Source organism: Hemiscyllium ocellatum, chromosome 16 (genome assembly GCF_020745735.1).
Source record: "Hemiscyllium ocellatum isolate sHemOce1 chromosome 16, sHemOce1.pat.X.cur, whole genome shotgun sequence".
Classification (NCBI taxonomy): Eukaryota; Metazoa; Chordata; class Chondrichthyes; order Orectolobiformes; family Hemiscylliidae; genus Hemiscyllium; species Hemiscyllium ocellatum.
This window is the reverse complement of record NC_083416.1, coordinates 45,019,689-45,044,941: the sequence shown is the minus strand read 5'-3', so window position 1 is coordinate 45,044,941 and position 25,253 is coordinate 45,019,689. Positions and strand designations below refer to the sequence as shown.

The 25,253-nt window shown below is 39.8% G+C and overlaps 1 protein-coding gene across 1 annotated transcript; it reads right to left on the bottom strand.

The window, feature by feature from the left end:
• Positions 1-8,192: 8,192 nt before the first annotated feature.
• zgc:110540 (deoxynucleoside kinase) lies at positions 8,193-13,351 on the bottom strand. The gene is made up of 7 exons (XM_060836798.1): positions 12,698-13,351; positions 11,613-11,728; positions 10,680-10,873; positions 9,940-10,087; positions 9,705-9,820; positions 9,435-9,534; positions 8,193-8,961 (listed from the first exon to the last, which is right to left on the bottom strand). The coding sequence occupies exons 1-7, from the start codon at positions 12,789-12,791 to the stop codon at positions 8,935-8,937; spliced, it is 795 nt and encodes a 264-aa protein (XP_060692781.1). The 5' UTR covers positions 12,792-13,351; the 3' UTR covers positions 8,193-8,934.
• Positions 13,352-25,253: the final 11,902 nt, after the last annotated feature.

The following is a 25,253-nucleotide window of genomic DNA, read 5'->3' as shown; positions in this document are numbered from 1 at the left end:
GCTGTTGTAGATCAGATTGGAGTCAATAGAATGGGTTCAATGCCCATTCCAACTGGAGTGAACACAGGACTCTTGTGGTGGAAATTGTGGCATTGTGGGTCAGACCTTCCTTCAGGCAGAGAACTCAAGAAGGAGAAAGTGAGGACTGGAGATCAGAGTCGAGAGTGTGGGTACAACAAAAGTAAGTCAGGCAGCATCTGAGGAGCAGGAGAATCAATGTTTAGGGCATTGAGAAGCCTCATCCTGATGCCCAAAATGTCGGTTCTCCAGCTCCTGGGATGCTACCTAACCTGCTGTGCTTTGCCAGCACCACCCTCTCGACTCTGATCTCCAGATTCTGCAGCCCTCACTCTCTCCTAGTTGATTCTAACTCTACTGCAAGGCCTCTTTCAAGGATGCCTACCTTGAAGAAGTTCGCCTCTCTCAACAAGCCTCATTCCTGATGAAAGGCTTATGCCCGAAAGGTCGATTCTCCTGCTTCTCGGATGCTGACTGACCTGCTGTGCTTTTCCAGCACTACACTCACGACAGAGATCCTAAGAAGAAAATTTACTGTTTTGGTGCTTACTCGCTAGAACATAAAACAGTGGGGTATTACAGGCAGCAAATTCACCACTGTCTGTATTACATCCAATGCAAAAATTAAAAATCTACCCCAAGTTAAACTACACTTCAGTCAAAGCCAGATATATATGAAATCAACCACAACATGGCGTTGGATATTAAAGCACATTCTTGAGTTAAATACAGAAAGGGGTATTGGTCCTTGATCCGGAGTCCAAGATGACAGCTGTCTGTTGAGAGATGGCGGATGAAGAAGATTGACAAGTTTGAGAAGCAGTTTAGGGCTATGACAGATAAATCAGAATCAGTCAAATTTGGATAACCCGAAGCTCCAGGTGTAACAAAGTGGTCAGCCATTCCTACCGGCAAAATAGGAAATACAGGAGGATGTCTGTGTCAAGCTGACGTTCCGAACTGACAACAGTGGATTCACTAACTTCATCCATGCCTGCCGTATGATCCCACCATCCAGTCTGCAAGGAGTTACATCCCATTAAAATGCAAAATCATCGACAAGGATGCAGTAATGGCATGCACATCCTCAATATATATGCTCCAAAATGCATTTTTAACATCACTGAAACTGGACTGTTTTAGTGTGATTTTGCAAATCGCTTTTTAATGTTTAATGCTCAAATGTGTAATGGTGGAAAACAAAGCAAGTGCTATGGCCAACACCAACATTAATGGCACCAAAAAGCTGCCACATCTGGTGTTAACAAAGTCCGAAAGGCTACATTGCTTTGTGAATGTTAAGATACAACCAGTGCGGTATGAGACTCATAAAACCATTTGGATGGCCTCCAGCATTTTGGAGATGCAGGTCAGGAAAGTGGCAATGGAAGATTCTGATGATGATCCTGAAGAATCCAGTGAACACACACACCCGCTCACCAACCTGTTGCCCTGGTTGCAGCTGGTAAGGCCATTGAGATAATCCAGGATTTCACGCCACAGCACGAAAACACACAAAAAAGTTTGACTTCATGGCAGATTCACCAGAAGGGAGTAAGCTAAGGAGAAAAAGGCCATTGAGATTTTTTTCAGAGTTTAGCACAACATTTGACAATGTCTTTTACTGCACAGGATAAAGCCAATGTCAGGCGCATAAATATAAAGGCGTTTTTCAAAGCTTTTGCTGCATTGCTATGTTCTCATTTTGACTTAACATAGAGCATGACTGTAGATAAATAAGGTTACATGGGGCTTTCGCAGCTATCTCAAGACTCCGAGTAACCTGTATTTGAGGGCAGGACCAGTGCAATCATAATATTACGTCTTGTAAAGAAGTAGTGACAGTGCCTTAATGGACTCTTTGAAGAAAGCGAAGAGAGGCACAAAGGATAGGCATGAGCTTAAAATCATAGAACCATGCAGTTCAGGAGAGGTCCTTCAGGCCTCAGAATCTGCACCAGTAAAAACTCCTCTAAGTCTACTCTAGTCTCATTTTCTGGTACTTGACCCACAAACTTGAATGTGAAAAGAATGTGGCTGTAAGAATGGCTCCCTTTTTGAGGGATCTTAAGTGTGGGAGGTGATTTCCTCGAATTCCAAAAGCAGTAATTACTGTCTTATAAACTGTTGCATTGTTTTGGAACTTGGGGGGAAAAAAGATCAAAGCAACGGTGCTTTAAAAAGGAGGAAGACAGACAAAGGCAGTGACCACATGGTCACAGACAGAAACCTATACTGCTGTCTGATACAAATGTGAATCTGCACAGCTACTGGCTTTGCTATTTGAGTTCAAGTATCTCTGGACATCGGAGTGCATCTAAGAAAAATTCACAGCTGACTGTGGAGAAACATGTGTGCAAGATCTTACAACACAGGAGCAGATAAATGATAGCTTTTAAGTGTAACCTTGCTGTCTTTTCTAAATAGTGAATAGAGTGAGTTATTTTTGGTTGTATGTTTTATTGAGATCTGTCTCTTGAATTAGAAGGGGAGCAAAGTACTGGCAGGGAGATTTGCTAGAGCTGCTTGGGAGGATGTAAACTAGTACGGTTGGGGGCTGGGGTGGGAGTGTGTGGTGAACTCAGGCAGATAGTGAGGAAAAAGATCAATCTGAGATTGGTAGTTGGGAAAAGAAGCAAGTCAAACATTCAGGGCAGTCAGGGACAAAGCAGAGAACAAGGTAAGGCTGATAAATTAAACTGCATTTATATCAATACAAGAGGCCTAACAGGGAAGGCAGATGAACTCAGGGCATGGTTGGGAACATGGGACTGGGATATCATAGCAATTACAGGAATGTAGCTCAGGGATAGACAGTACTGGCAGCTTAATGTTCCAGGATACAATTGCTATAAGAAGGGCAGGGTGGGGGAAAAAAGGAGGGGGAATTGTGTTTTTGATAAGGAATAGCATTACAGCTGTACTGAGGGAGGATATTTCTGGAAATACATCCAGGGTGAAATGAAAAATAAGAAAGGGATGATCACCTTATTGGGATTGTATTATAGACCCCTTTATAGTCAGCGGGAAATTGAGAAACAAATTTGTAAGGAGATTTCAGTTATCTTTTAGAATTATAGGATGGTTATGGTAGGGGAGTTTAACTTTCCAAACATAGATTGGTTAAGGTTTAGATGGAGAGGAATTTGTTAAGAGTGTACAAGAAATTTTTTTGAGTCAGCATGTGCATGTACTCAATAGGGAATGTGCAAAACTTGACCTACTCTTGGGAATTAAGGCAGGGCAGGTGACTGAGGTGTCAGTGATGGAGCACTTTGGGACCAGCGACCATAATTCTGTTGGTTTTAAAATAGTGATGGAAAAGGATAGACCAGATCTAACAGTTGGAGTTCTAAATTGGAGGAAGGCTAATTTTGGCGGTATAAGGCAAGAACTTTCGAAAACTGGTTGGGTGCAGATGTTTGCAGATAAAGGGACAGCTGGAAAATGGGAAACCTTCAGAAATGAGATAATGAGAGTCCAGAGACAGTATATTCTTGTTAGGGTGAAAGGAAAGGCTGGTAGGTATAGGTAATGCTGGATGACCAGAGGAATTGAGGGTTTGGTTAAGAAAAACAAGAAAGCTTATTTCAGGTATAGATGGGATAGATCGAGTAAGTCCTTACAAAAGTATAAATGCAGTAGGAGTATACTTGAGAGGGAAATGAGGAGGCCAAAAAGGGGATATGACATAGCTTTGGCAAATAGGGTTAAGAGAGTCCAAAGTGCTTTTACAAATACATTAAGGTCAAAAGGGTAAGTTCCCTCAAAGATCAGCAAGGAGGCCTTTGTGTGGAGACACAGAAGATGGGGAAAGATACTAAACGAGCATTTTGCATCTGGATTTACTGTGGAAAAGAACATGGAAAATATAGAATGTGGGGAAATAGACAATGACAACTTGAAAATTGTCCATATTACAGAGGAGGAAGTGTTAAATTTCTTGAAACACATAAATGTGGATAAATTCCCAGGACCTGCTCAGGTATACCCTAGAACTCTCTGGGAAGCTCGGGCTGGGCCCCTTGCTGAGATATTTGTATCATTGATAGTCACAGGTAAGGCGCTTGAAGACTGGAGGTTGACTAACATTATACCATTCTTTAAGAAAGGGGGTAAGGACAAGCCAGGGACCTATAGACCGGTGAGCCTGATGTCAGTGGTAAGCAAGTTGTTGCAGGGAATCCTGAGGGACAGGATTTATACATACTTGGAAAGGCAAGGACTGATTAGAGATAGTCAGCGTTGATTTGTGCATGGTGAAATCATGCCTCACGAAATTGAGTTTTTTTGAAAAAGTAACCAAGAGGATTGATGAGGGTAGAGCAGTGGATGTGATCTATATGGGCTTCAATAAGAGGTTTGACAAGATTCTACATGGGAGACTGTTTAGCAAGGTTAGATCTCATGGAATACAGGGAGAACAAGCCATTTGGATACAGAACTGGCTCAAAGATATAAGACAGAGGGTTGTTTTTTCAGACTGGAGGCCTGTGACCAGTGGAGTGCCACAAGGATTGGTGCTGAGTCCTCTACTTGCCGTCATTTATATAAATGATTTGGATGTGAGCTTGAGATGCATAGTTAGTAAGTTTGTAGATGACACCAAAATTGGAGGTGTAGTGGACAGCGAGGAAGATTACTTCCGATTGCAACAGGATCTTGATCAAATGGGCCAAGGAGTGGCAAACGGTGTTGAATTTAGATAAATGCGAGGTGCTGCATTTTGAGAAAACAAATCTTATCAGGACTTATACATTTAATGGTAAGGTTCTAGGGAGTGTTGCTGAACAAAGAGACCTTGGAGTGCAGATTCATAGCTCCTTGAAAGTAGAGTCACAGGTAGAAAGGATAGTGAAGAAGGCGTTTGGTGTACATTCCTTTATTGATCAGCATTGAGAATAGGAGTTAGGAGGTCATGTTGCGGCTGTACAAGATGTTGGTTAGACAACTTTTGGAATATTGCGTGTGGGATGCTGTGAAACTTGAAAGGGTTCAGAAAAGATTTACAAGGATGTTGCCAGGGTTGGAGAATTTGAGTATTGGGAAAGCCTGAATAAACTGAGGCTGTTTTCCCTGGAGTGTCAGAGGAGGAGGGATGACCTCATTGAGGTTTATAAAATCATGAGGGGCACAGGTAGGATAAATAAACAAAGTCTTTTGCCTGTGGGGGTGGGGGAGTCCAGAACTAGAAGGCAAAGGGTGAAAGGTGAAAGATATAAAAAGGGACCAAAGGGGCAACCTTTTCATGAAGAAGGTGGCGTGTGTATGGATTGAACTGCCAGAGAAATTGCAACATTTAAAAGGCATGTTAATGGGTATATGAATAGGAAGGCTTTAGAGGGATACAGGTCAAGTGCTGGTAAATGGGAGTAAATTATATTAGGATATCTGGTCGGCGTAGACAAGTTGGACCAAAGGGTCTGTTTCCATGCTGACTCTATGTTGGGCATTATGACAAATCGGAAATCAAGTAAAGGAAACCAGTCTACAAAAGTGTGTTACTTACAGCACTTCTACACCTGAAGTTTTGCTGTTTTTTGCCCACTTCATGATGTAGTTTATCTTCTAATGACTCTGTTTTGGACTAAAAAAAAACTATACATGGGAGTTTTCTACAATTAAGCTGGTTTAACATCAATGGAAAATGAAACAAATTTAAAGGTACATTAAGGGATATAACAAATTTTCTGGAGTTTTGTTACAACTTTTGAACAATTGCGCCTCACTGTATCTTCAGATAGTATTAATTTGAAAAATGTATCAGAGCAAGGTGCAACAAAAATTGAAAAATGTCAAGGTAGATATTTACTAATCAATGTGTTCAGAGATGTCATGACAAGTCTGGAGGAAGTAAGATTGAACCATGGCCTCCTCGTCAGAGGTTGGGACAGTACCATCATGCCACTAATAACCTTTTTTTTTGCCTGTATCATTGACATGTGCTCAACTACTTCTGGGACCTCTGGAAGACTTTTCCTCTTAGCTGGAATCAATGTTCATGTAATATATTTGTTGGAAACCCCGACAAAGGCCTTTCTTTGACTATATTTTAGGCCACTTTTGTAGAGGGTAGCGGTTTAGCCAATACAGCATCCTGAGAATCTGCCCTTTTGTTCTATACATTCCAAACGAGAAAACATCCTGAAAATATCAATTCTGTCAAGCCCTCCAAGAATGCTATACTTTTCAATAGGTTATCTTATTCATCTCAAAGGTCCAGAGAATAAGCTCATTCTATTCAATCTCTCAGCATTGAAGTCAATCTTGCAAATCTTAATTATAGCCTAAATGCCAGAACTGTAAAAATGGTGTGGTCTCATCAGAACCCAGTTATAATTGCAGTTAGATAAACATATGATTCGCTTTCCTAGTAGCTTACTGTACTTGTGTTGACTTTATTATTTGTGTACAATAACACAAATCTTTTGGTCTTTCAATATTTAACTGTAATCTCATCCGTTTAAAAATAATTCTCTAGTCTTATTAACAAAGCAAGAATATGACATTTCCCCAAATGTGCAATCACAATATTGTTACAGCACAAGAGATCCATTCAGCCCCTCATGCCTGCACCAGTTCTATTTCCTCGTGCCAATCTCCGTTGATTTCCCCCATCCCAAAGTACCATTTCTTTCAAAATCATCCAACGCCTCTTGAATGCCTCAATTGAACCTGCCTCCATATTTTCAGGCAGTGCATTCCAGATATTAACTACTCATTGCATGCAATTTTTTGCCCCTTGCTTTATTTGCGCATTACTTTAAATCTATTAACTATCCCATTCATTGTTTAACTCATTAGCTTTGCAGAAACCTGCACTAATAAGATCCTATAAGCTATTATTTGCCAGAAGATTAACTGGACCATCCAAGTAAATATTGTAGCAATCAAAGTAGAGCTGAAGTTGGAAATTCCACATCTAACTTACTACTGACACCCCAAAAATCTAAATCTGCAAGGTACAAATCTGGAGTGTGATGAAATACTCAATTTGCAGGTTCAAGAAAGTAGACATAACCTGGTCTTACTCATCTCTCATCAAGAAAAGATTAAAAAGCTAAATTAATATGGAGTGGAATCTGAAAAGAACAAAAATAAAATACTGGATAAACTCAGTAGGTCTGGTAGCTCCTGTAAAATGCAAGAGTGTGCTAACAGAGTCCAATATGTCTCTTATTCATAAGAACTATACTAGACTCAATGTTAACTATTTCTCTCCACAATGCAGTCAAACCTGCTGAGTTTCTCCAGAATTGTTCAGATTTCCAACATTCACGATATTTTGTTTTTAAGCAGAAAGCACAGAAGAGGCCCTACTCTAGAATCTAAGCAAGTCCCACTTTCCAGGACTTGGACCATACCTTAAATGAGATTACATTTCAAAGTGCTTATCCAACACTTTTTGCCACCTCAACTACCTTCCCAGACAGACATTTTCTCCCTTTCCATTTACATCAGTGTTATATTTAATACCCTCCAATCTATAAGAACCAATGAAGAATCCAGGGAATTCCTGAAGAATAAAACCATGTAACTATCATCTTAAATGCCACTCTTAAAAAAAAACACCAAGATTTAGAGACTTGCAACTTATTATTGTTAGCTTTAGCAGACTACACATTAGCCAAACCAACCCACTTTCTCCCACTTGCTACTGATGGTGTGTAGTTGACAGTCATCAGGAACTTACAATAATGCACTCACTTAGAAAAGGACCGAATATTAAGAACAGGTGCAATGTTTTTTTTCAAAGGATATCCTATTCGACAAACTTAAGTATGAGGAAGTACCTCTAGGTAGTTAAAAAGAGGAACTTATAGATGCAACAATGGAATTGAATTTAAGGCATTCAAGATGATGCCACACAAGCTTAATATAAAAGATAAGGGCTCCTGTTTGCAAAAAAAATGTAGACAAGTTGTGTGAACAAGGGGCAGTTGGGGAGTCATGTGGAATGGAGGGTATTCATTCATTAGTAAGAATAAGATTAGGCATGCACATCTGGTTACACCTTATGTCCCCTTTCTCAAATTTGAGATCATATTATAAAGACCAGAACCAGATTAATATTTTTATTTTAAAATACAGAGCAAATACAATAACAGATGAAAACAAATCCAATGCATTTGGATTTTATACTGAAAAACAAAACTCAAAATAGAAAAAGCTCAATTCACGTTAATAAAAATCTATAATTCACATCTATTTACACAATTGCACACATACAAGTCTAACCTTGAAAAAGGGTGTTACAAAATGGTTGGAAGCAATGAAAAAAAAACACAAGCCACAGAATAACATGCTAAAAAAAAGTGTAGAGAACTGCATGGAACAACTTCTAAAATACTCAAGTTATTTTATCTGGAGAACATTTTGACAGAAGTAGAAATAGATAAAATAGTGGCAATACACAACAGGGGCACTGATAGTTAACATTACATACTTGCACCAAAACTGAAGGAATACACAGAGGCATGAGGAACGCAACCAGATTAGCACATTGTCTTTAGTTTACTGTTATCATTTATATTCACAATATTGTAACATTCACTTACGAATTGATTCATCAAGAACATAGTAGCACACTTGACTATGGTTTATGCAGGACCATCTTATTACATTCTTAACCAGAAATTGTTGAGATCAGCAGCACATTTGGACAAAGACAGACCATCAAGATAGTTTGGATGCAGGAAAACAAAGCAGGCGGGAAGTACAACGAATGCCCATGCAAAATTACAGACCTGTTTGCATACTTAGTAACTAGATACGTTCCTCTTATATTACCCCTCCAGAATAGTTAAAACTTTTGATAAATATTTAAATCACATACAGGTGTATGCTTTTTAAAATCGACACAGGTTTTTAAAAAGTCAGTGCAAACCTGGTCAAGGTTTGTTGCTAGTTGATGTACTATAAAGTCTGCAGGAATGTCTTCACCTGTTAATGAGAAGTAATGTTACGGTGAGATTACCTGCTACAGATATCCTATTTAACTATTAAGTATATCACTTATCAATTGAGTAACAAGATTAACTTGCAGGAATTTTTTCAGTTAATTTTAAAATACTGAAGCAAATCAGTTGTAGGAAGTAAACAAATAAAATTTGCAGAATTCAGAAAACCCCAGATTAAGAATAAAACAGATGGTTAAAAACAAAACAGATAAAAAGAACTCAAATATTTGAAAATATTGGCTAGACCCACCCAAGCAATAAAAATCTTATATATTAAAGACATATTCTGACTAAATATCTTTAAGAATACATCAATTTTTTTCTCTATTTGCTTGGTTAGTTAGCATTTTGCTGGGACAACACCATGAGGAAATTACTTTATCCAGTTAGCCATTCTTCAGATTTGAGAGACACAATAAGGACTTAGGTTCTTGAAACTGAAATTTAAAACAGTACCTTTTCTAAAATGTCCTCTTGTTTGATCTTATCATCTTTAAAATCTTCATTGACATCAAGCACCAAAATAGGAACGTCTTTCAAGTATTCGAAGTCAAGCCTGAAAGAGGTTAAAAAATTATCAAATTATAGTAGTTTTGTTTTCTGGAGCTGGGTTATAGAAAAAAAAAGGACAGTGACATTACTACGAGATATAATCTACTAGGATTAGGATATCACTTCCTCCAAAAAAAAGGACAAAAATCTCAAGTTCAAATGGGTCCTACATACCTCATTGTTCGGTTATAAAGCCAACATTCATGTTTGTAATGCAGCTTTTCTAGGTACTCCAACTCAATCCCCTGTTCCTCCTCCCTACCTCTCAAGTGAAGGCGTTCCATACATTTCTGTCAGATACAGATGACAGATTTTTACCATGATGGAATGTTGTTGACATTGCTACAGTTATATTTTAAAAAAAAGAGAAAAGCACAAAATGAATCAAAGAAACCAGATTTTTACTTACTTCAGGGGTTGCTCGGAGGTAGATCAGGGCATCCAGTTCAATTTGAGCGCCAAACTGGTTTAGTATCCAACCATGCCAATCTTGGTAAATTGCCCATTCAGTTTCATTCAGCTTGCCAGATTCAAACAAATGTGAGGCAAATATATACCTGTTTGGACAGAAAAAAAGCTAATAAACATTTCAGAAGCAAAGCATTCTAAATAACTACGAGAAAACAAAAACAGAACCAATTTCTTGACAGTTCTTTACCTCAGGCCAGAGCTGTATCACAGGCAGGCCAAGGAAGCAGATCCCAAATGAACAAAGATTGGTGCCAGCAGCATACAATTCAATCTGATCCACACAGCATACCAGTCAATGAAATCAACTAACCCACCTAAGATGTCAGAGGTGCTTTAACAAAATACATTTTATATTCATATTGGGGTTTGGAGAAAAGGATAGTGACGTTGGGAAATCTCCCAACCAGGAATCTTGCTTGCTCTTGCAAAGTGTTACGACTTGATGACCAACCCATTCAGCCCCTACAGGAATGCACTTTACTGTCCACCAAATTAGAGAGTGAATCTTGAATTTGGAGCTTAGAGTTCAAATGCAGCAATGACACAGTCAAGACAACAGGAGACACCCCAGAATACGTTTTAAAATGATAATGAATTAAAATAGTTTAATCTTAAGATAATTTGGTCATTTTCTCTCATCTACCCAGAAAAAAAACCCATAACAACTAATAGTCTCACCTGTCACTGTATACTGATCTTTCAAAGAACTGTACAGGATGTTCAGCCTCTTGAAGTTTGGAGGAGAATGGTTTCAGCTGTGCCCGAACCCTGCTCAGGCAAGCATAGGTTTGAAATGTGTACGCCCATCTACTTGGCTTGTCATAGAGCATCTGGAGGAGATTGCCACCACTCTTCTGGGATGTTGTAAGTTCCTTTTAGGAAATAAAGTTAGAAACAAAAGAAAAAAAAAGTTAGGACAAATTTCACCAAAATCTAGATACAAAACATTCCAATAAGCAGAATCCAATAGCGTGATTGTAAAGTAAATTTGAGCCGTAATCTCACAACCAGACACTTCCCTTCCAGTAATCAGATACTGAACTGAGCAATACAAGACTTGCAACCTAAACAATTAAGCTAGCAGAGCCTGAAAATCAAAAGTTTGTAACTGAAAATATAGCAGTTTTGTTCCTAACTGAAAAAGCAAGTTATTTCACAAGAACTTTCAAAGCAGGGATTGAAAACACCTGCAGCCATTTTGTGAGATATTCATAAAATCCATAGTGTAGATGCAGACCATTCTGCCAATGAGTCCACATAGACCCTCAAGAGCATCCCACCCTATCCCTGTAACCCTGCATTTCCCATGGCTAATCCATCTAGCCTGAACATCCCTGGATACTATGAGCAATTTAGCATTGTCAATCCACCTAACCTGCACATATTTTGGACTAAGGAAGGAAACCAGAGCCCCTGGAAGAAATCCTGCACAGACAATTACTAGAGGCTGGAATTGAACCCAGGATCTTGCCAATTCCTCCATTTTCAAAAAATATTGCAACTTAGTTTCCTCAAATGATAGAGAACAATTTCTACAAAAGATAGCAATTCAATATCTTATCAAAATTTGAAGGATACCACTGGACATTATCACAAATGGAATTCAGTTACCTGGAATTCATCATCCACTGTTTGAACATTACACCATTTTCCAATAGGTTCAGGAACAACTTCCCACTCATCACTGGCTCTTGACAGCATGTGAACAAAAGTAGATTTCCCTGCAGCTGTTAAAAACAAGGTAAGTTAAAATGGATAACTTTCCACTAGAGTAGAACATCATTGTCTCAAATATTTGTAAATGTTTAATCCTTCACACCAACATGTAATGAACCTTTTATTGAAGTGTTCATTGTATAAAGACTTCATTCACATCAACTCCAAAATGTTTAGCAGTCTAATTTATTTCTGGATCAGCACTGGATCCATATTTTATTGGAAAACATCTATTTATTAGATAGAAAAGATAAATAGTGCAATGGAATTAAATTGAAATTACAACGTCTTAAAATTCTAAATTCATCCATCTACTCGCTGGCAAATCGAGGCAATCAATGCTTATTTCAAATAAACAAAATGAGTGCAAAATGTATGGAAAGAGAACGTTTTTGTAATACTAATACCCAACAGGTTACGGTAAAGTTTCAATATAGTTAACTTGAGCAAAAAAAAACTGGACAGAGAAATTACAGAATATGAAAGCTGAATGCATCTGCAACTGAAATTTAATTACAATAGTTCCCTATGCAAAAAGGTTAGACAGCAAGGGGAACGTAGGATGGTCATTTTTATTTATACGGCCATCAAAAATACCGAATGTTCTACTAATTAAAATCATCAAGGCTGTAAAAGAAATCTATTTGGCAGGTTAAAATGAAGTAAGATGGCTGAAATGTGTTCAGGAGAAGCAGGAAACCATCCGCGTAACTGACAAAAGCTTTCCTGCGCAATCACTGAGCTGGATAAAGTAACAAAAAGTAAACACTAAATTCCACATTCTCAGCCCAGAAACAACTCACCTGGCCCCACTTTAATACTGCAGAACAGAAGAAATGCATTACTTCAAAGAGTTTCCTCTTGACTAGTAAAGATTTAGAAACATCCAGCCCGCCAAAACACATTGGCGCCAACCTCACAATCCGCTTGCACCATGAAACAAAAACGAACCTCAAGCATGAACTGTTGCTATCACTTACCAATATTTCCTTCAATTGAGATCTTCCTCACTCTCTTCTCAAAGCTGTCGTCGAAAGTGGGACTGACACACATTCTTTTTGGCGGAGTGGCCATGGTCTTTGTGCGAGATCCTGCAAACTCGAGCGAGCAGCGCTAGAAATGTTTGAATGTGGCGGGCTCGGTTTGTATTTGTAGCGTTGGGGAAGTCGTGGCCGCGCCTCTCTGCGGGCGTAGCTCTAGCTCAGTGCGGAAGAGCCGCGGCGCTGTCCATTCATCACCGTCAATCCACTGCGAACCCTGTAACAATGGCGAGCACACTATTGTCGCAGCATCTCCAACCTACACAACCCAGCAAAAACGTCCCTTTCCAAAGGTGCACAGATATATCACATCAAAGAAAAAGTGAATATATCTGATTGAGAGTCTGCTAGGTTTTGCCAGCATTTCTTTTCCATTTCAGTTTCCGCAGTATTTTCCGCCTCAGTCAGGCATTTCGGTTGCTAGAGCTTCGCGATCCAGTCGAAAAACGCCACGTAATGTGACGGTCAGGAGAAAACTACAATTCCGCCGTGTAATTCCTGTTGTATCTGAGTCACATTCTGAAGGCAGTCTTTCTGCTAAGTGTAGGAGGTTGGAAGCTGTGCAGGGAAGATCTCCGCAGAACGTGAGGTTCGTGACAATCCTGGAGACAATGGCTTGGTGCCGGGGAGGTAGAATCTCGATCCAGGGGGAGCTAGAGGGAAGTATCAGAGAGACGTGGCATTCAACCTCTGGCGAGGGGATCAGTTAGGAGAAAACCACAGCTCCATCCCTGAAAGAGGCTTGAAAAGAGGAGATAGGTTAGAGTGAGTGAGAAGCGTGGATAACTTGGCAGGCACAGTCAATGAAATTATCAAGAGAGACCAGAAGACCGAAAGGAAGAATGGAGTTGAAAAGAATACTGGAGACAGATTAAAATGTTTCACTCAGAACTTGGGGGGTTGGGGGATGTTCTTGGCTATAGGAGTGAGGCTGACGGAAGAACTCAGCATTGTTCCAGTCTTGAAATTCACTCTGGTACAGGGGAAGACCCTTGCTTAGAACGCCAAAAGAGAAAATGCTGGAAAATCTCAGCAGGTCTGGCAGCATCTGTAAGCATCTTTGTCAAAGGGTCAAGTGGACTCGAAACGTCAGCTCTTTTTTCTCCTTACAGATGCTGCCAGACCTGCTGAGATTTTCCAGCATTTTCTCTTTTGGTTTCAGATTCCAGCATCCGCAGTAATTTGCTTTTATCCTTGCTTAGAACATTTAAGGTAAAGTGTATACAGGGTGAGGGATATGGGTTAGGGGAAAGTGAAGGGAGAACTGGAATTGGTACCCACGAATTTTTGGAGTTTGTGATCATACCTAGGAAGAAAGGGATGTGAGATGAAGGATGAAATGAGACAGTGGACCAGGACAGCTTTAAAATAATGAGTGCTGTTGATCAGAAAGATCAAAGTGTTCATCTGATGACAACTGATATCAGGCACTGATCTCAGGGTGTACCTTGAACAAAATCTCAAGGAACATAACTGAGTCAGGAATATCCGTAATTGTGGTGGATCCAGAAAATAATGGCGAGAATTTTAGATGGAAGCTGAAATATGTCAAAAGTATACACTGTTGTTGAATTAGGTTACAGATCAGTCCGGATAATTTTGGTAATGGGAAAGTTCTACAAACAATTATTTGGGATAGAATTAGCAGTCACATGCTAAAAGGTGAGTTTATTAGGAAGGATCAACATGGAAATTTGTAGGGGAAATCAAGTTCAACTGACATGCTGGAATATTTCAGAAGAGGTAACACAGATTCAATGAAGCAAACACTGTTGATGTTTTATAAAAACCTCACTACAGACTTGAACGTTAGAGTTCATGGTATAAAAGGGGCAGTCACAACATGAATATAAATTGTCTGATCGATAGATAACAGAGAGTAATGGGAAGCATTCTTTTAATCTCTCCACCCTGGAGGCACCCTGCCTCTTTTCCTGATGAAGGCCTTTTGCCCGAAACGTCGATTTTCCTGTTCCTCGGATGCTGCCTGACCTGCTGTGCTTTTCCAGCACCACTCTGATCTAAACAGAGAGTACTGGTCAATAGATGTTTTTCAGACTGAAGCATGATTTGTATTGAGGTTTCCCTGGAGTTGGCATTGGGACCTTTGTTTTTCCTGATATATATTAATGATCTGGATCTTGATGTGAAGGAGAAAATTTCAAAGTTTGTAGCTGACAAAAAACTAGAAGAATTGAGGAGGTTATCAAGTTGGTGGAGTGGGCAGATAGATAGCAAATAAGATTCAATGCAGAAAGTTGGGAGGTGATGTACTTTGGTCAAAAGGACATTGAAAGGCAATGTAAACTAAGGGCACAATTCTAAATGAGTTGCATTATATATGCATGGATTATTATAATTATGCATGGATAATTGAAGCTGCAGGAGAAGTGGAGAGAGCAGTTATCAAAGCCTACATTGTCCTCAGCTTTATTAATACCTGTGTAGAGTACAAAGGCAAGAAGATAACATTGCATTTGTACAAGACATTTCTTACACTTCACCTGGAGTATTGTGTATAGTTGTGAACACCACATTATTGAAAAGATGTGAATGCACTGGAGAGAGTGTAGAAATGATTTACTACAAGAATGATTCCATTAGAATGTCATGCCCCTAGGAATCCTCATGTGTGTCTTTGTTTCGTTTGTCCTAGGATGTGTGTGTTGTCCTAGTCAACGTGGTGTCCTTCTTTGTCTGTATGTATGGAAACTAGTGATAGTAGGTCATGCCTTTTGGTGGCTAGTTGGCGTTCGTGTATCCTGGTGGCAAGTTTCCTGCTTGTTTGTCCAATGTAGTTTTTTTTTACAGTTCTTCATGATATATTGTAAATGATGTTAGTTTTCCTGGTAGTAACTAAGGGATCCTTTAGGTTCATTCGTCGTTGTTTAAAAGTGATTGTAGATTTATCGGCTACCATGATGCCAAGGAGTCTGAGTAGTCTGGAAGTCCTTTCTGATATGTCTTTGATGTAAGGTAATGTGGCAATAGTTTTTGTTTGCGTTGTGTCTACTTGTTTGGATTTGTGACTACATGTTTGGGTTTGTTTCTGAGAAATTGGCAGATTGTGTTTATTGGGTAACCTTTTTTCTTGAAAATGTATAGGTAATTTTCTTCTGCTGTTTGTAGTTCTTGGGTGCTGCAGTGCGATGTAGCTCATTGAAGTAGTGTCTTGATGAAGTTCTGTTTGTGGGTGTTGAGATGATTGTCTCTGAAGTATTTGGTCTGTGTTTGTTGTTTTCTGAAGATGTTGGTTTGAAGCTCTCCATTAACTCTACATTCAACTGTCACGTCAAGGAATGGGAGCCTATTGTCGTTCTCATCTTTTGTGAATTTTATGCCTGTCAGGATATTGCTGATAGTGTTGTATATTTCCATGAAAACAATTAGCCACCAAAAGACACGACCCATTTTCGCTAGTTTCCATACATACAAAGAAGGACACCATTTTGACTGGGACAACAAACACTTCCTAGGACAAGCGAAACAAAGACATGCATGAGAGGCCTGGCATTCTAATGAAACTCCATCTGTAAACACATTGATTTAGACTCCATCTACCTTCCCTTGAAAAAAAGTACTGGAAATGACATCATCCACCTTAAGAAACCAAGATCTATAAATAAAGAAGTGGGACATACCACCAGAGATTCACCGGAGGCTCTCACTGATGATGTTACCTAGTCATGCTGATGAAACATCTGAAAACAAATCTTCCAGCTCACTTACATCCAGATTATTTGGATAGAAATAGTGAGTGACAGTATGGGGAAAAAGCACAAGATTGGAACTAGATAATGATATTTGTTTGAATAGTTGGTACAGGCATGATAGTCTGAATGGCCCTCTTCAACACTAACCATTCTGTGATTCAGTGAGATGTAAAAGTGAATTTTGGGTAATACCTGATCACTTGCTATCTCCCTTCTCAAATTTAATGATGGTGAATCAGGGAGAAAACAAACGAAAATCCCATTGGAGACAAGATCTTCAGGGTGAACATTTCTGGATGAGAAGTAGGAGTCAATTAATTACCAATCAAAAATAAAACTCTTTGCTGCTGTAAATCTGAAATAAAACCAGAAAATGCAGGAAATATTCAGCATTTCAGTTAATGTTTCAGATCAAAGTTTTTCTCTCCCCAGATGCTGCTTGACCTGCTTGGCAATTCCAACATTTTCTAATTCTATTAAACAGAACTCTTTTCTTCTTCTCTTGTCCCATTAGAGCTGGACAGGACTGGCAGCTTAATGAGGACTCTTTAAGGAACACCATTGGAACACCCGCACCAATCAACCACACCGCCCTGTGGCCCAACATTTCAACTCCCCTTCCCACTCAGCCGAGGACATGGAGGTCCTGGGCCTCCTTCACCGCCGCTCCCTCACCACCTAACGCATGGAGGAAGAACGCCTAATCTTCCACCTCGAACACTTCAACCCCAGGGCATCAATGTGGACTTCACCTGTTTCCTCATTTCCCTTTCCCCCACCTCACCCCAGTTCCAAACTTCCAGCTCAGCACTGCCCCCATGACTTGTCCTACCTGCCTATCTTCCTTTCCACCTATCCACTCCACCCTCCTGTCTGACCAATCACCTTCATCCCACCCCCATTCACCCATTGTATTCTTTGCTACCTTCCCCCACCCTCCTCCCTGACCTATCACCTTCATCCCCACTCCCACTCACCTATTGTACTCTATGCTACCTTCTCCCCACCCCACCCTCCTCTCATTTATCTCTCCACTCTTCAGGCACTCTGCCTCTTTCCTGATGAAGGGCTTTTGCCCGAAACGTCGATTTCCCTGCTCCTCGGATGCTGCCTGAATTGCTGTGCTTTTCCAGCACCACTCTAATCCAGAATCTGACAGCTTAATGTTCCAGGTTACAAAAGGTAAAGGAAAGACAGAAAGAGGGGTGAGAGAGGATGAGGTGTCATGTTTTTGATAAGGGATATTACTGCTGTACTTCGGGAAGATATTCCTGGGAATACGTCCAGGAAAGTTATTCGGGTGGAACTGAGAAATAAGAAAGGGAAATCACCTTATTGGGATTGTGTTATACACCTCCAATAGTCAGTGGGAAATTGAGAACAACTTTGTAAGGAGATTTCTATTATCTTTTAGAATAATAGGACGGTTATTAGATTAGATTAGATTACTTACAGTGTGGAAACAGGCCCTTCAGCCCGACAAGTCCACACCAACCCACCGAAGCGCAACCCATCCATTCCCCTACATTTACCCCTTTACCTAACACTACGGGCAAGTTAGCATGGCCAATTCACCTAACCTGCACATCTTTGGTCTGTGGGAGTAAACCCATGCAGACACGGGGAGAATATGCAAACTCCACACAGTCAGTCGCCTGAGTCGGGAAATGAACCCGGGTCTCTGGCGCTGTGAGGCAGCAGTGCTAACCACTGTGCCACCCACCAGGGGATTTTACCTTTTCAAACATAGATTGGGACTGGCATAGTGTTAAGTGTTTAGATGGAGAGGAATTTGTTTCTGATTCAGTATGTGGATGTTCCTATGAGAGAATGTGCAAAACTTGACCTACTCTTGGGAAATAAGGCAGGGCAGGTGACTGAGGTGTCAGTGTGGAAGCACTGGGGCCAGTGACCATAATTCTACTAGTTTTAAAATAGTGATTGGAAAGAATAGACTGGATCCAAAAGTTGAAGTTCTAAATTGAAGGAAGGTGATTTTGATGATATTAGGCAAGAATTTTCAAAAGGTGATTGGGGACAGATGTTTGCAGGTAAAGGGATTGCTGGAAAATGGAAAGCCTTCAAAAATGAAATAACGAGAGTCCAGAGACAATATGTTCCTGTTAGGGTAAAAGGTAAGGCTGGTAGGTGTAGGGAATGCTGGATGATTAGAGTAATTGAGGTTTTGGTTAAGAAAAAGAAGGAAGCATATGTCAGGTATAGACAGAAGAAATAGAATGAATCCTTAAAAGAGTATAAAAGCAATAGGAGTATACTTAAGAGGGAAATCAGGAGGGCAAAAGGGGACATGAGATAGTTTTAGTAAATAGGGTTAAGGAGATTCCAAATGGTTTTTAGAAATACATTAAGGACAAAAGGGTAACTGGGGAGAGAATAGGGCCCCTCAAAGATCAGCAAGGCAGCCAATGTTTGGAACTGCAGGAAATGGAGAATATAGCAAACTAGTATTTACCGTGGAGAAGGACATGGAAGATATAGAATGTAGGGAAATAGATGGTGACATCTTGCAAAATATCCATATTACAGAGGAGGAGGTGTTGGATGTCCTGAAATGCATAACAATGGATAAATCCCGAGGACCTGATCAGGTATATCCTAGAACTCTGTGGGAAGTGAGGGAAGTGATTGCTGGCCCCTTTGCTGAGATATTTGTATCATCGATAGTCACAGGTGAGGTGCCGGAAGACTGGAGGTTGGCAAATGTGGTGCCACTATTTAAGAAAGGTAAGGAAAAGTCAGGAAACTATAGACCAGTAAGCCTGACATCAGTGGTGGTCAAGTTGTTGGAGATAATCCTGAAGGACAGGATGTACATGTATTTGGAAAGGCAAGGACTGATTAGAGATAGTCAGCATGGCTTTGTGCGTGGGAAATCATATCTCACAAACTTGATCGAGTTTTTTGAAGAAGTAACAAAGAGGATTGATGAGGGCAGAACAGTCGACGCATTCTATATGGACTTCAGTAATGTGATTAACAAGGTTCATCATGTGACTGATTAGCAAAGTTAGATCTCATGGAATACACGGAGAACTAGCCATTTGGATCCAAAACTGGCTCAAAGGTAGAAGACAGAGGGTGGTGGTGGAGGGTTGCTTTTCAGACTGGAGGCCTGTGACCAATGGTGTGCCACAAGGTGCTTGGTCCACTACTTTTCGTCATTTATATAAATGATTTGGATGCGAACGTAGGAGGTATAGATAGTATGTTTGCAATAGACACCAAAATTGGAGGTAGTGGACAGCGAAGAAGATTATCTCAGAGTACAATGGGATCATGATCAAAGTTTGTGAGAAGATTTCTAGCTCGGGTGCTCGTTGTTGTGGTTCTGTTCACCGAGCTGGGAATTTGTGTTGGAGACGTTTCGTCCCCTGTCGAGGTGACATTCTCAGTGTTTGGGAGCCTCCTGTGAAGCGCTTCTGTGATCTTTCCTCCGGCATTTGTAGTGGTTTGAATCTGCCGCTTCCGGTTGTCAGTTCCAGCTGTCCGCTGCAGTGCAACAACCAAATAGATGAACAAATCAACGGCACACCCATGGGCTCACCCATCTCTGGACTCATAGCAGAAGCGGTAATGCAAAGATTAGAACAAACAGTCTTACCGCAAATTCAACCCAAACTCTGGGTCAGATGACGCCTTTGTAATCATTAAAAACACAGAAATAGGGAACACACACTGGATCATCAACGCCACACTCTCAGGAATCCGATTCACTAGAGAGGAAGAAAAAGACAACCAATTCCCATTCCTAGACGTGATGGTACAGAGAACACCGAACGGAGAATTCACCACAAAAGTAAACAGTAAAGCCACACACACAGACCGAGTCCTGAACTACGAAAGCAACCACCCCAACACTCACAAAAGAAGTTGCATCAAGACACTATTCAAAAGGGCCACATCACACTGCAGTACACCAGAACTGCAAAGTGGAAGAAGAATACCTATACAATGTATTCGCCAAAAACGGATACCCGCGCAATTTCATCAACAGATGCCTAAGGGAAAGACAACGGAACGAGGACATGCTGCAAACCCAAAGGACTAGCCACACTACCATACATCAAGAGCATTTCTGAACTGACAGCCAGACTACTGTGACCACTAGGACTCATAACAGCACACACACCGACAGCCACTCTCAGACAACAACTCACCAGAATGAAGGACCCAATACCCAGCATGAGCAAAACCAATGTAGTGTACAAAATCCAAAGCAAGGACTGCACAAAACACTACATAGGACAAACAGGAAAACAGCTAACCATCCGCATCCATGAACACCAAATAGCCACGACACGACACGATCAGCTATCTTTAGTAGCCACACACTCAGATGACAAGCAACATGAATTTGACTGGGACAACACTACTATTATAGGACAAGCCAAACAGAGAACAGCCAGGGAATTCCTAGAGGCGTGGCACTCATCAACAGATTCAATCAATAAGCACATCGACCTGGACCCAATATACCAGCCACTGCAGTAGACAACTGGAACTGACAACCGGAAGCGGCAGATTCAAATCACTACAAATGCCGGAGGAAAGATCACAGAAGCGCTTCACAGGAGGCTCCCAAGCACTGAGGGTGTCACCTAGATAGGGGACGAAACGTCTGCAACACAAATTCCCAGCTCGGCAAACAGAACCACAACAGAGATCTTGATCAGATGGGCCTAATGAACCATTTCAAAACTTTTAATGACTTTCCTTTCAGTAAATGAACCTGAATCTGTCCTGAACCTTTGATCTTAATTTGATTACAGTGGGTACTTCATAATTAATTACCATAGTGTCCTCAATTGTATCAAGTTTTGTTCTGCTGTCTTCTGCCAAAACATCTTGTAGCAGAACTTTAAGCCATCTCAACCTTTGTCTGTGGAGCTGATGGACCTACTACAACCCCACCCATCATTGATCTGCTTCTAGCTTTTTTCCTCAAATTACATCATCCCTCCTATGCTCTGCAGACTTTGAACACTGCTCCTTTTATCATTATTACTACTGTGAGATATTTTGTATGTAAAAGATGTTGTCTACATGCATATTGATGTTAACCACTTCCATTTCAGAGGTAAATTAGGTCCGAAAAGGAACAATCCTCATGTACCTTTTCCTAACTTTCAAGTTTTTTTTCCCCATTATCTACTGGTTATCATCATCAGAATCTACTTAATTTTATCAATAAACAAATTTTAGAAGTCTCTAACTGGCTCACAAAAGTAAAACAGGTGACACTTCAAAGCAAATATCCAATTTTAGATATAATCATAGATATTATAAACCAGGCAAACAAAGTTTGTGGCAGGAATGTTTTTTAGAAAGGGGTAGATTTTGGCAGCAAGTTGAGCATTATCAAATCTGCCGTGATCACATTGAATGGCAGAGGACACTCAATTGGCCAAATGGCCTACTTCAGCTCCAATATCTTATGATTTTACATAATGCCATTAGATCACACTGCAGATCTGAACTGATTCCGATATTGCTCCATCATAGCCGACTTTACCTATCATGTTGTCATGGAAGGAACAGATGATGTCGAACAGCCCTGGTGGCCAGCTTATTTTCTCCAATATAGGCTGTTATTGTGCCGGTTTTGCTCACTGACAATATCATGGTGAGGTTGATGAAGACAATACATATAGAAAGCAGAGCTGAAGTTGTGACTCTGGTGACTCTTCATCAGTACTCTGAGTCAGAGTCACCAACCTCAAAATGTTAACTCTGCTTTTTCCTCACTGATGCTGCCAGACCTGCTTGAGTTTTGCCAGCAATTTCACGTCTCCACCATCTGCAATTATTTGTTTTATTTTAGTCATTCCAGTCCCTATACATATGCTGCATAAAAATGATTTTCCTTAGTTTTTTTAAATCATTCACAATAAGTCCGGTTCTCACTATCTTGCTAGATAGTTTCTTGCTATCAACTCTGATTTGAATGAAAGGAAACATGGAGACTTGGAAAGGATTAGGGAAGAAATTCCAGACTTAGGTCTTGGGCAGCTCGATAATTTCTTGCTATCAACTCTGATTTGAACAAAAGGAAACATGGAGAGTTGCAAAGGATTACAGAAGAAATTCCAGAGCTTAGGTCCTGGGCAGCTGAAGATAAAGCCTCCTATAGTGATGCTAAAATGGTAGACTCGCAGTTTAGTTTTTAGCTTCCTGCCCTATTCCAATAAGGGATGCCCTTGTGTTGAGTATTTTGAAGTTTGGAAAATCTCTGTGGTCTTGTGAGGGATGGGTCCTTTATTCACTGTCAATCACTGCCAATTGTCAGCCAAACATGCTGATTTCAGATTTTTATTTAATCAAAATCAACCAATGAAGCAAAAGTGGTGGTTCTTGGTGATTCCGAATGACAGACTTATAGTTTTGATGGCTAATGTTAATGTCAGTGATTTAAATCACTTTCACATTGGCAACCATCCTGAAAAAAAATCTTTCAGCCTGTTCTATATCCTTATGATGCTGCTCTCAATGTTATGTGATGAGGTCTAAATGATTGCCCCACCAGCCTCCTTGCCTAATATCAATATCAGTCATTTGAAGTTATATTCAAGTCACCATGCCCCTTGAGGAAAGATGCTATCTTATTGTCCTCTTCACCATCAATTATTAACTAAGAATGCCTAAGGGAAAGATGTTCAATCGAGAATGGTCAAAATGTAGTTTCATAGCAAAGAGCAGAAAGAGCATTATACATTCTGCAATTTGTGCTGAAATTATATCAATGTCAGTCACTTTGGAAAGGGAGACATGAATCATCATGTTTTGTCAGAAAACATAATCTAACGCCCAAAGTTCATTCATTTATATCACCTATGTTCCCGTAAAATAATGAAGTGATGACTGTTGAACTATGTAAAGCCTACTATATTATGAGGCACCAACAGTCTTACAATCTTATTGTCTGTGGTGTAGAAGTTGATAAAGAAACATACGTGACTCCTCCACAGCAGGCATGGGTGAACAAAGCCAAAACATTGAAGAGGAATGATCTAACACAATATTCTATCCAGAAGCCCTTCGATTACAGAAAGCAAAATAATTTTTTTTACTTTGGAAACCAATGTCTGAAACAAGGGTACAGCAAAGTTTGGTTTTAAGATTTCATAATTTTGAGATGGAGATTCAGTATTTAAATTTTTATAATGATGGACAGGGAACCATAGAAAACATCACAATCAAGCTATTATCCAAACCCACATTTCCATTGATCTTTCACATAATCAACTGATAAACGCAGGTGTTCATGACAGAAAGTATAATAGTAGTTACCAAAAATTGAAAAGTGCTCAAAAGGACATTGTTGTAACCAATTTTTGATTCGCCTTTTAAACAAAGGCAACAAAGTATGCCTTAAGACACAAAAGATCATTCTCACTATATTATTTCTGCATGCAGAACACCATGATTGAGGGAGATCTGTTTCTTACTTGAAGTGGAAGAATGCAATCTATTGAGGCATGTCATGTCCAGCTGGTTTCCTTTATTGCTGTGTTATTGACAGATTACTGAAATGCTGAAAACTTATGACAAACTACATTCATTATTCAGTGAGGAGGTATGCCCAAAATATTGTCAGGATGCTTCAGAACAAGGGGATGCAAAAGAAATGACTGAGGTTTACTTTCTCTTTCTCGGCAATGCGCTGCAACTATTTAAGAACTGTACTAAAACGTTAGGGCCTAATTTGATCAGTGTATGAACCGACGAGTAACCTTTACAGGAACCTAGACAAAAGGATTTGGTAATTTATTTTGCATTCACTGCTAATGATAGACTGAAATAATTGACCCTAGATTTGGTCTCAAAATGTGAGTGAGACATTATTGATTACAAAAAAGTTATAAACAACAGTAGTGGCAGAAATGAAAACAGATTTCATAGTTGATTATCCTTTGAACAATTTTGCAATAGTGTTTAAATGTGCAATTTTTGTGCTTTGAAATAATTTAGCATTATGTAAAGTGATACATCCTCATTGAAGTTGAAGCATGAGTAGAATAGTGAAGTGACAACGCTGAAATTTTTCAACAAAGCCCAGGGGAAAAATATCATGAACATGAACAATATACCTTTTATATATATATTCCGCATAGCATGTCTCAAAAGGACTTTTCTCCAAGGTGACCACGGCTTTGAGAAATGAGTAGAACCAGCTGGAAGTGCACAGTATGAAAACAGACCTCCAGACTGCGTCAATTTCTCAGAAGAATGCAACGACATATGCCCTGAGTTCGGAGGGAGCAAAAAAACTTCTGTTAACAGAAATGGTCCAAGTATCAATATTAGCACAAGCTCCCATAGTGGGGAGATTGGTTTTCAATTTTGATACTAATGATTGTTACACTATATGGCATTATAATATATACAGTGTAGTTATTAGCAATTACCATTTACATTTAATCAATAAAATAATTCAGTGTAAATGCAATTTCAATTCTAATTTTAATTATATTAGCAGACCTTAAACGCCTGGCCATTTTTGCATGTGTGCATGGATGAAAGTGGTGACCAGGGGCACAGGGTATTCTATAGTTAGTGTGCAGATATCTTGGATAGTTGTGACTGGAGAAGTTTATAGATGTAAGGCAAGATAATCAAGGAATTTGAAAACAATGAGAATTTAAAAATTGGGGTGATGGAGATCCAGCAAAGATTGCTTACAATGGATAAAGGCAAACGAGGCTCAGTCTGATATTAGCATGTAGCCGGTTTACCAACTGAATTGACGTTTATTCAAAATCATT

Excerpts from the sequence above, each read along its gene's own strand:
- zgc:110540 (XM_060836798.1), bottom strand. The coding sequence starts at position 12,791 with ATGGCCACTCCGCCAAAAAGAATGTGTGTCAGTCCCACTTTCGACGAC. Across the intron at positions 11,729-12,697 it reads CTCAATTGAAGGAAATATTG|CTGCAGGGAAATCTACTTTT; the intron begins GTAAGTGATAGC and ends TGTTTTTAACAG. Across the intron at positions 10,874-11,612 it reads CAGTGGATGATGAATTCCAG|GAACTTACAACATCCCAGAA; the intron begins GTAACTGAATTC and ends ATTTCCTAAAAG.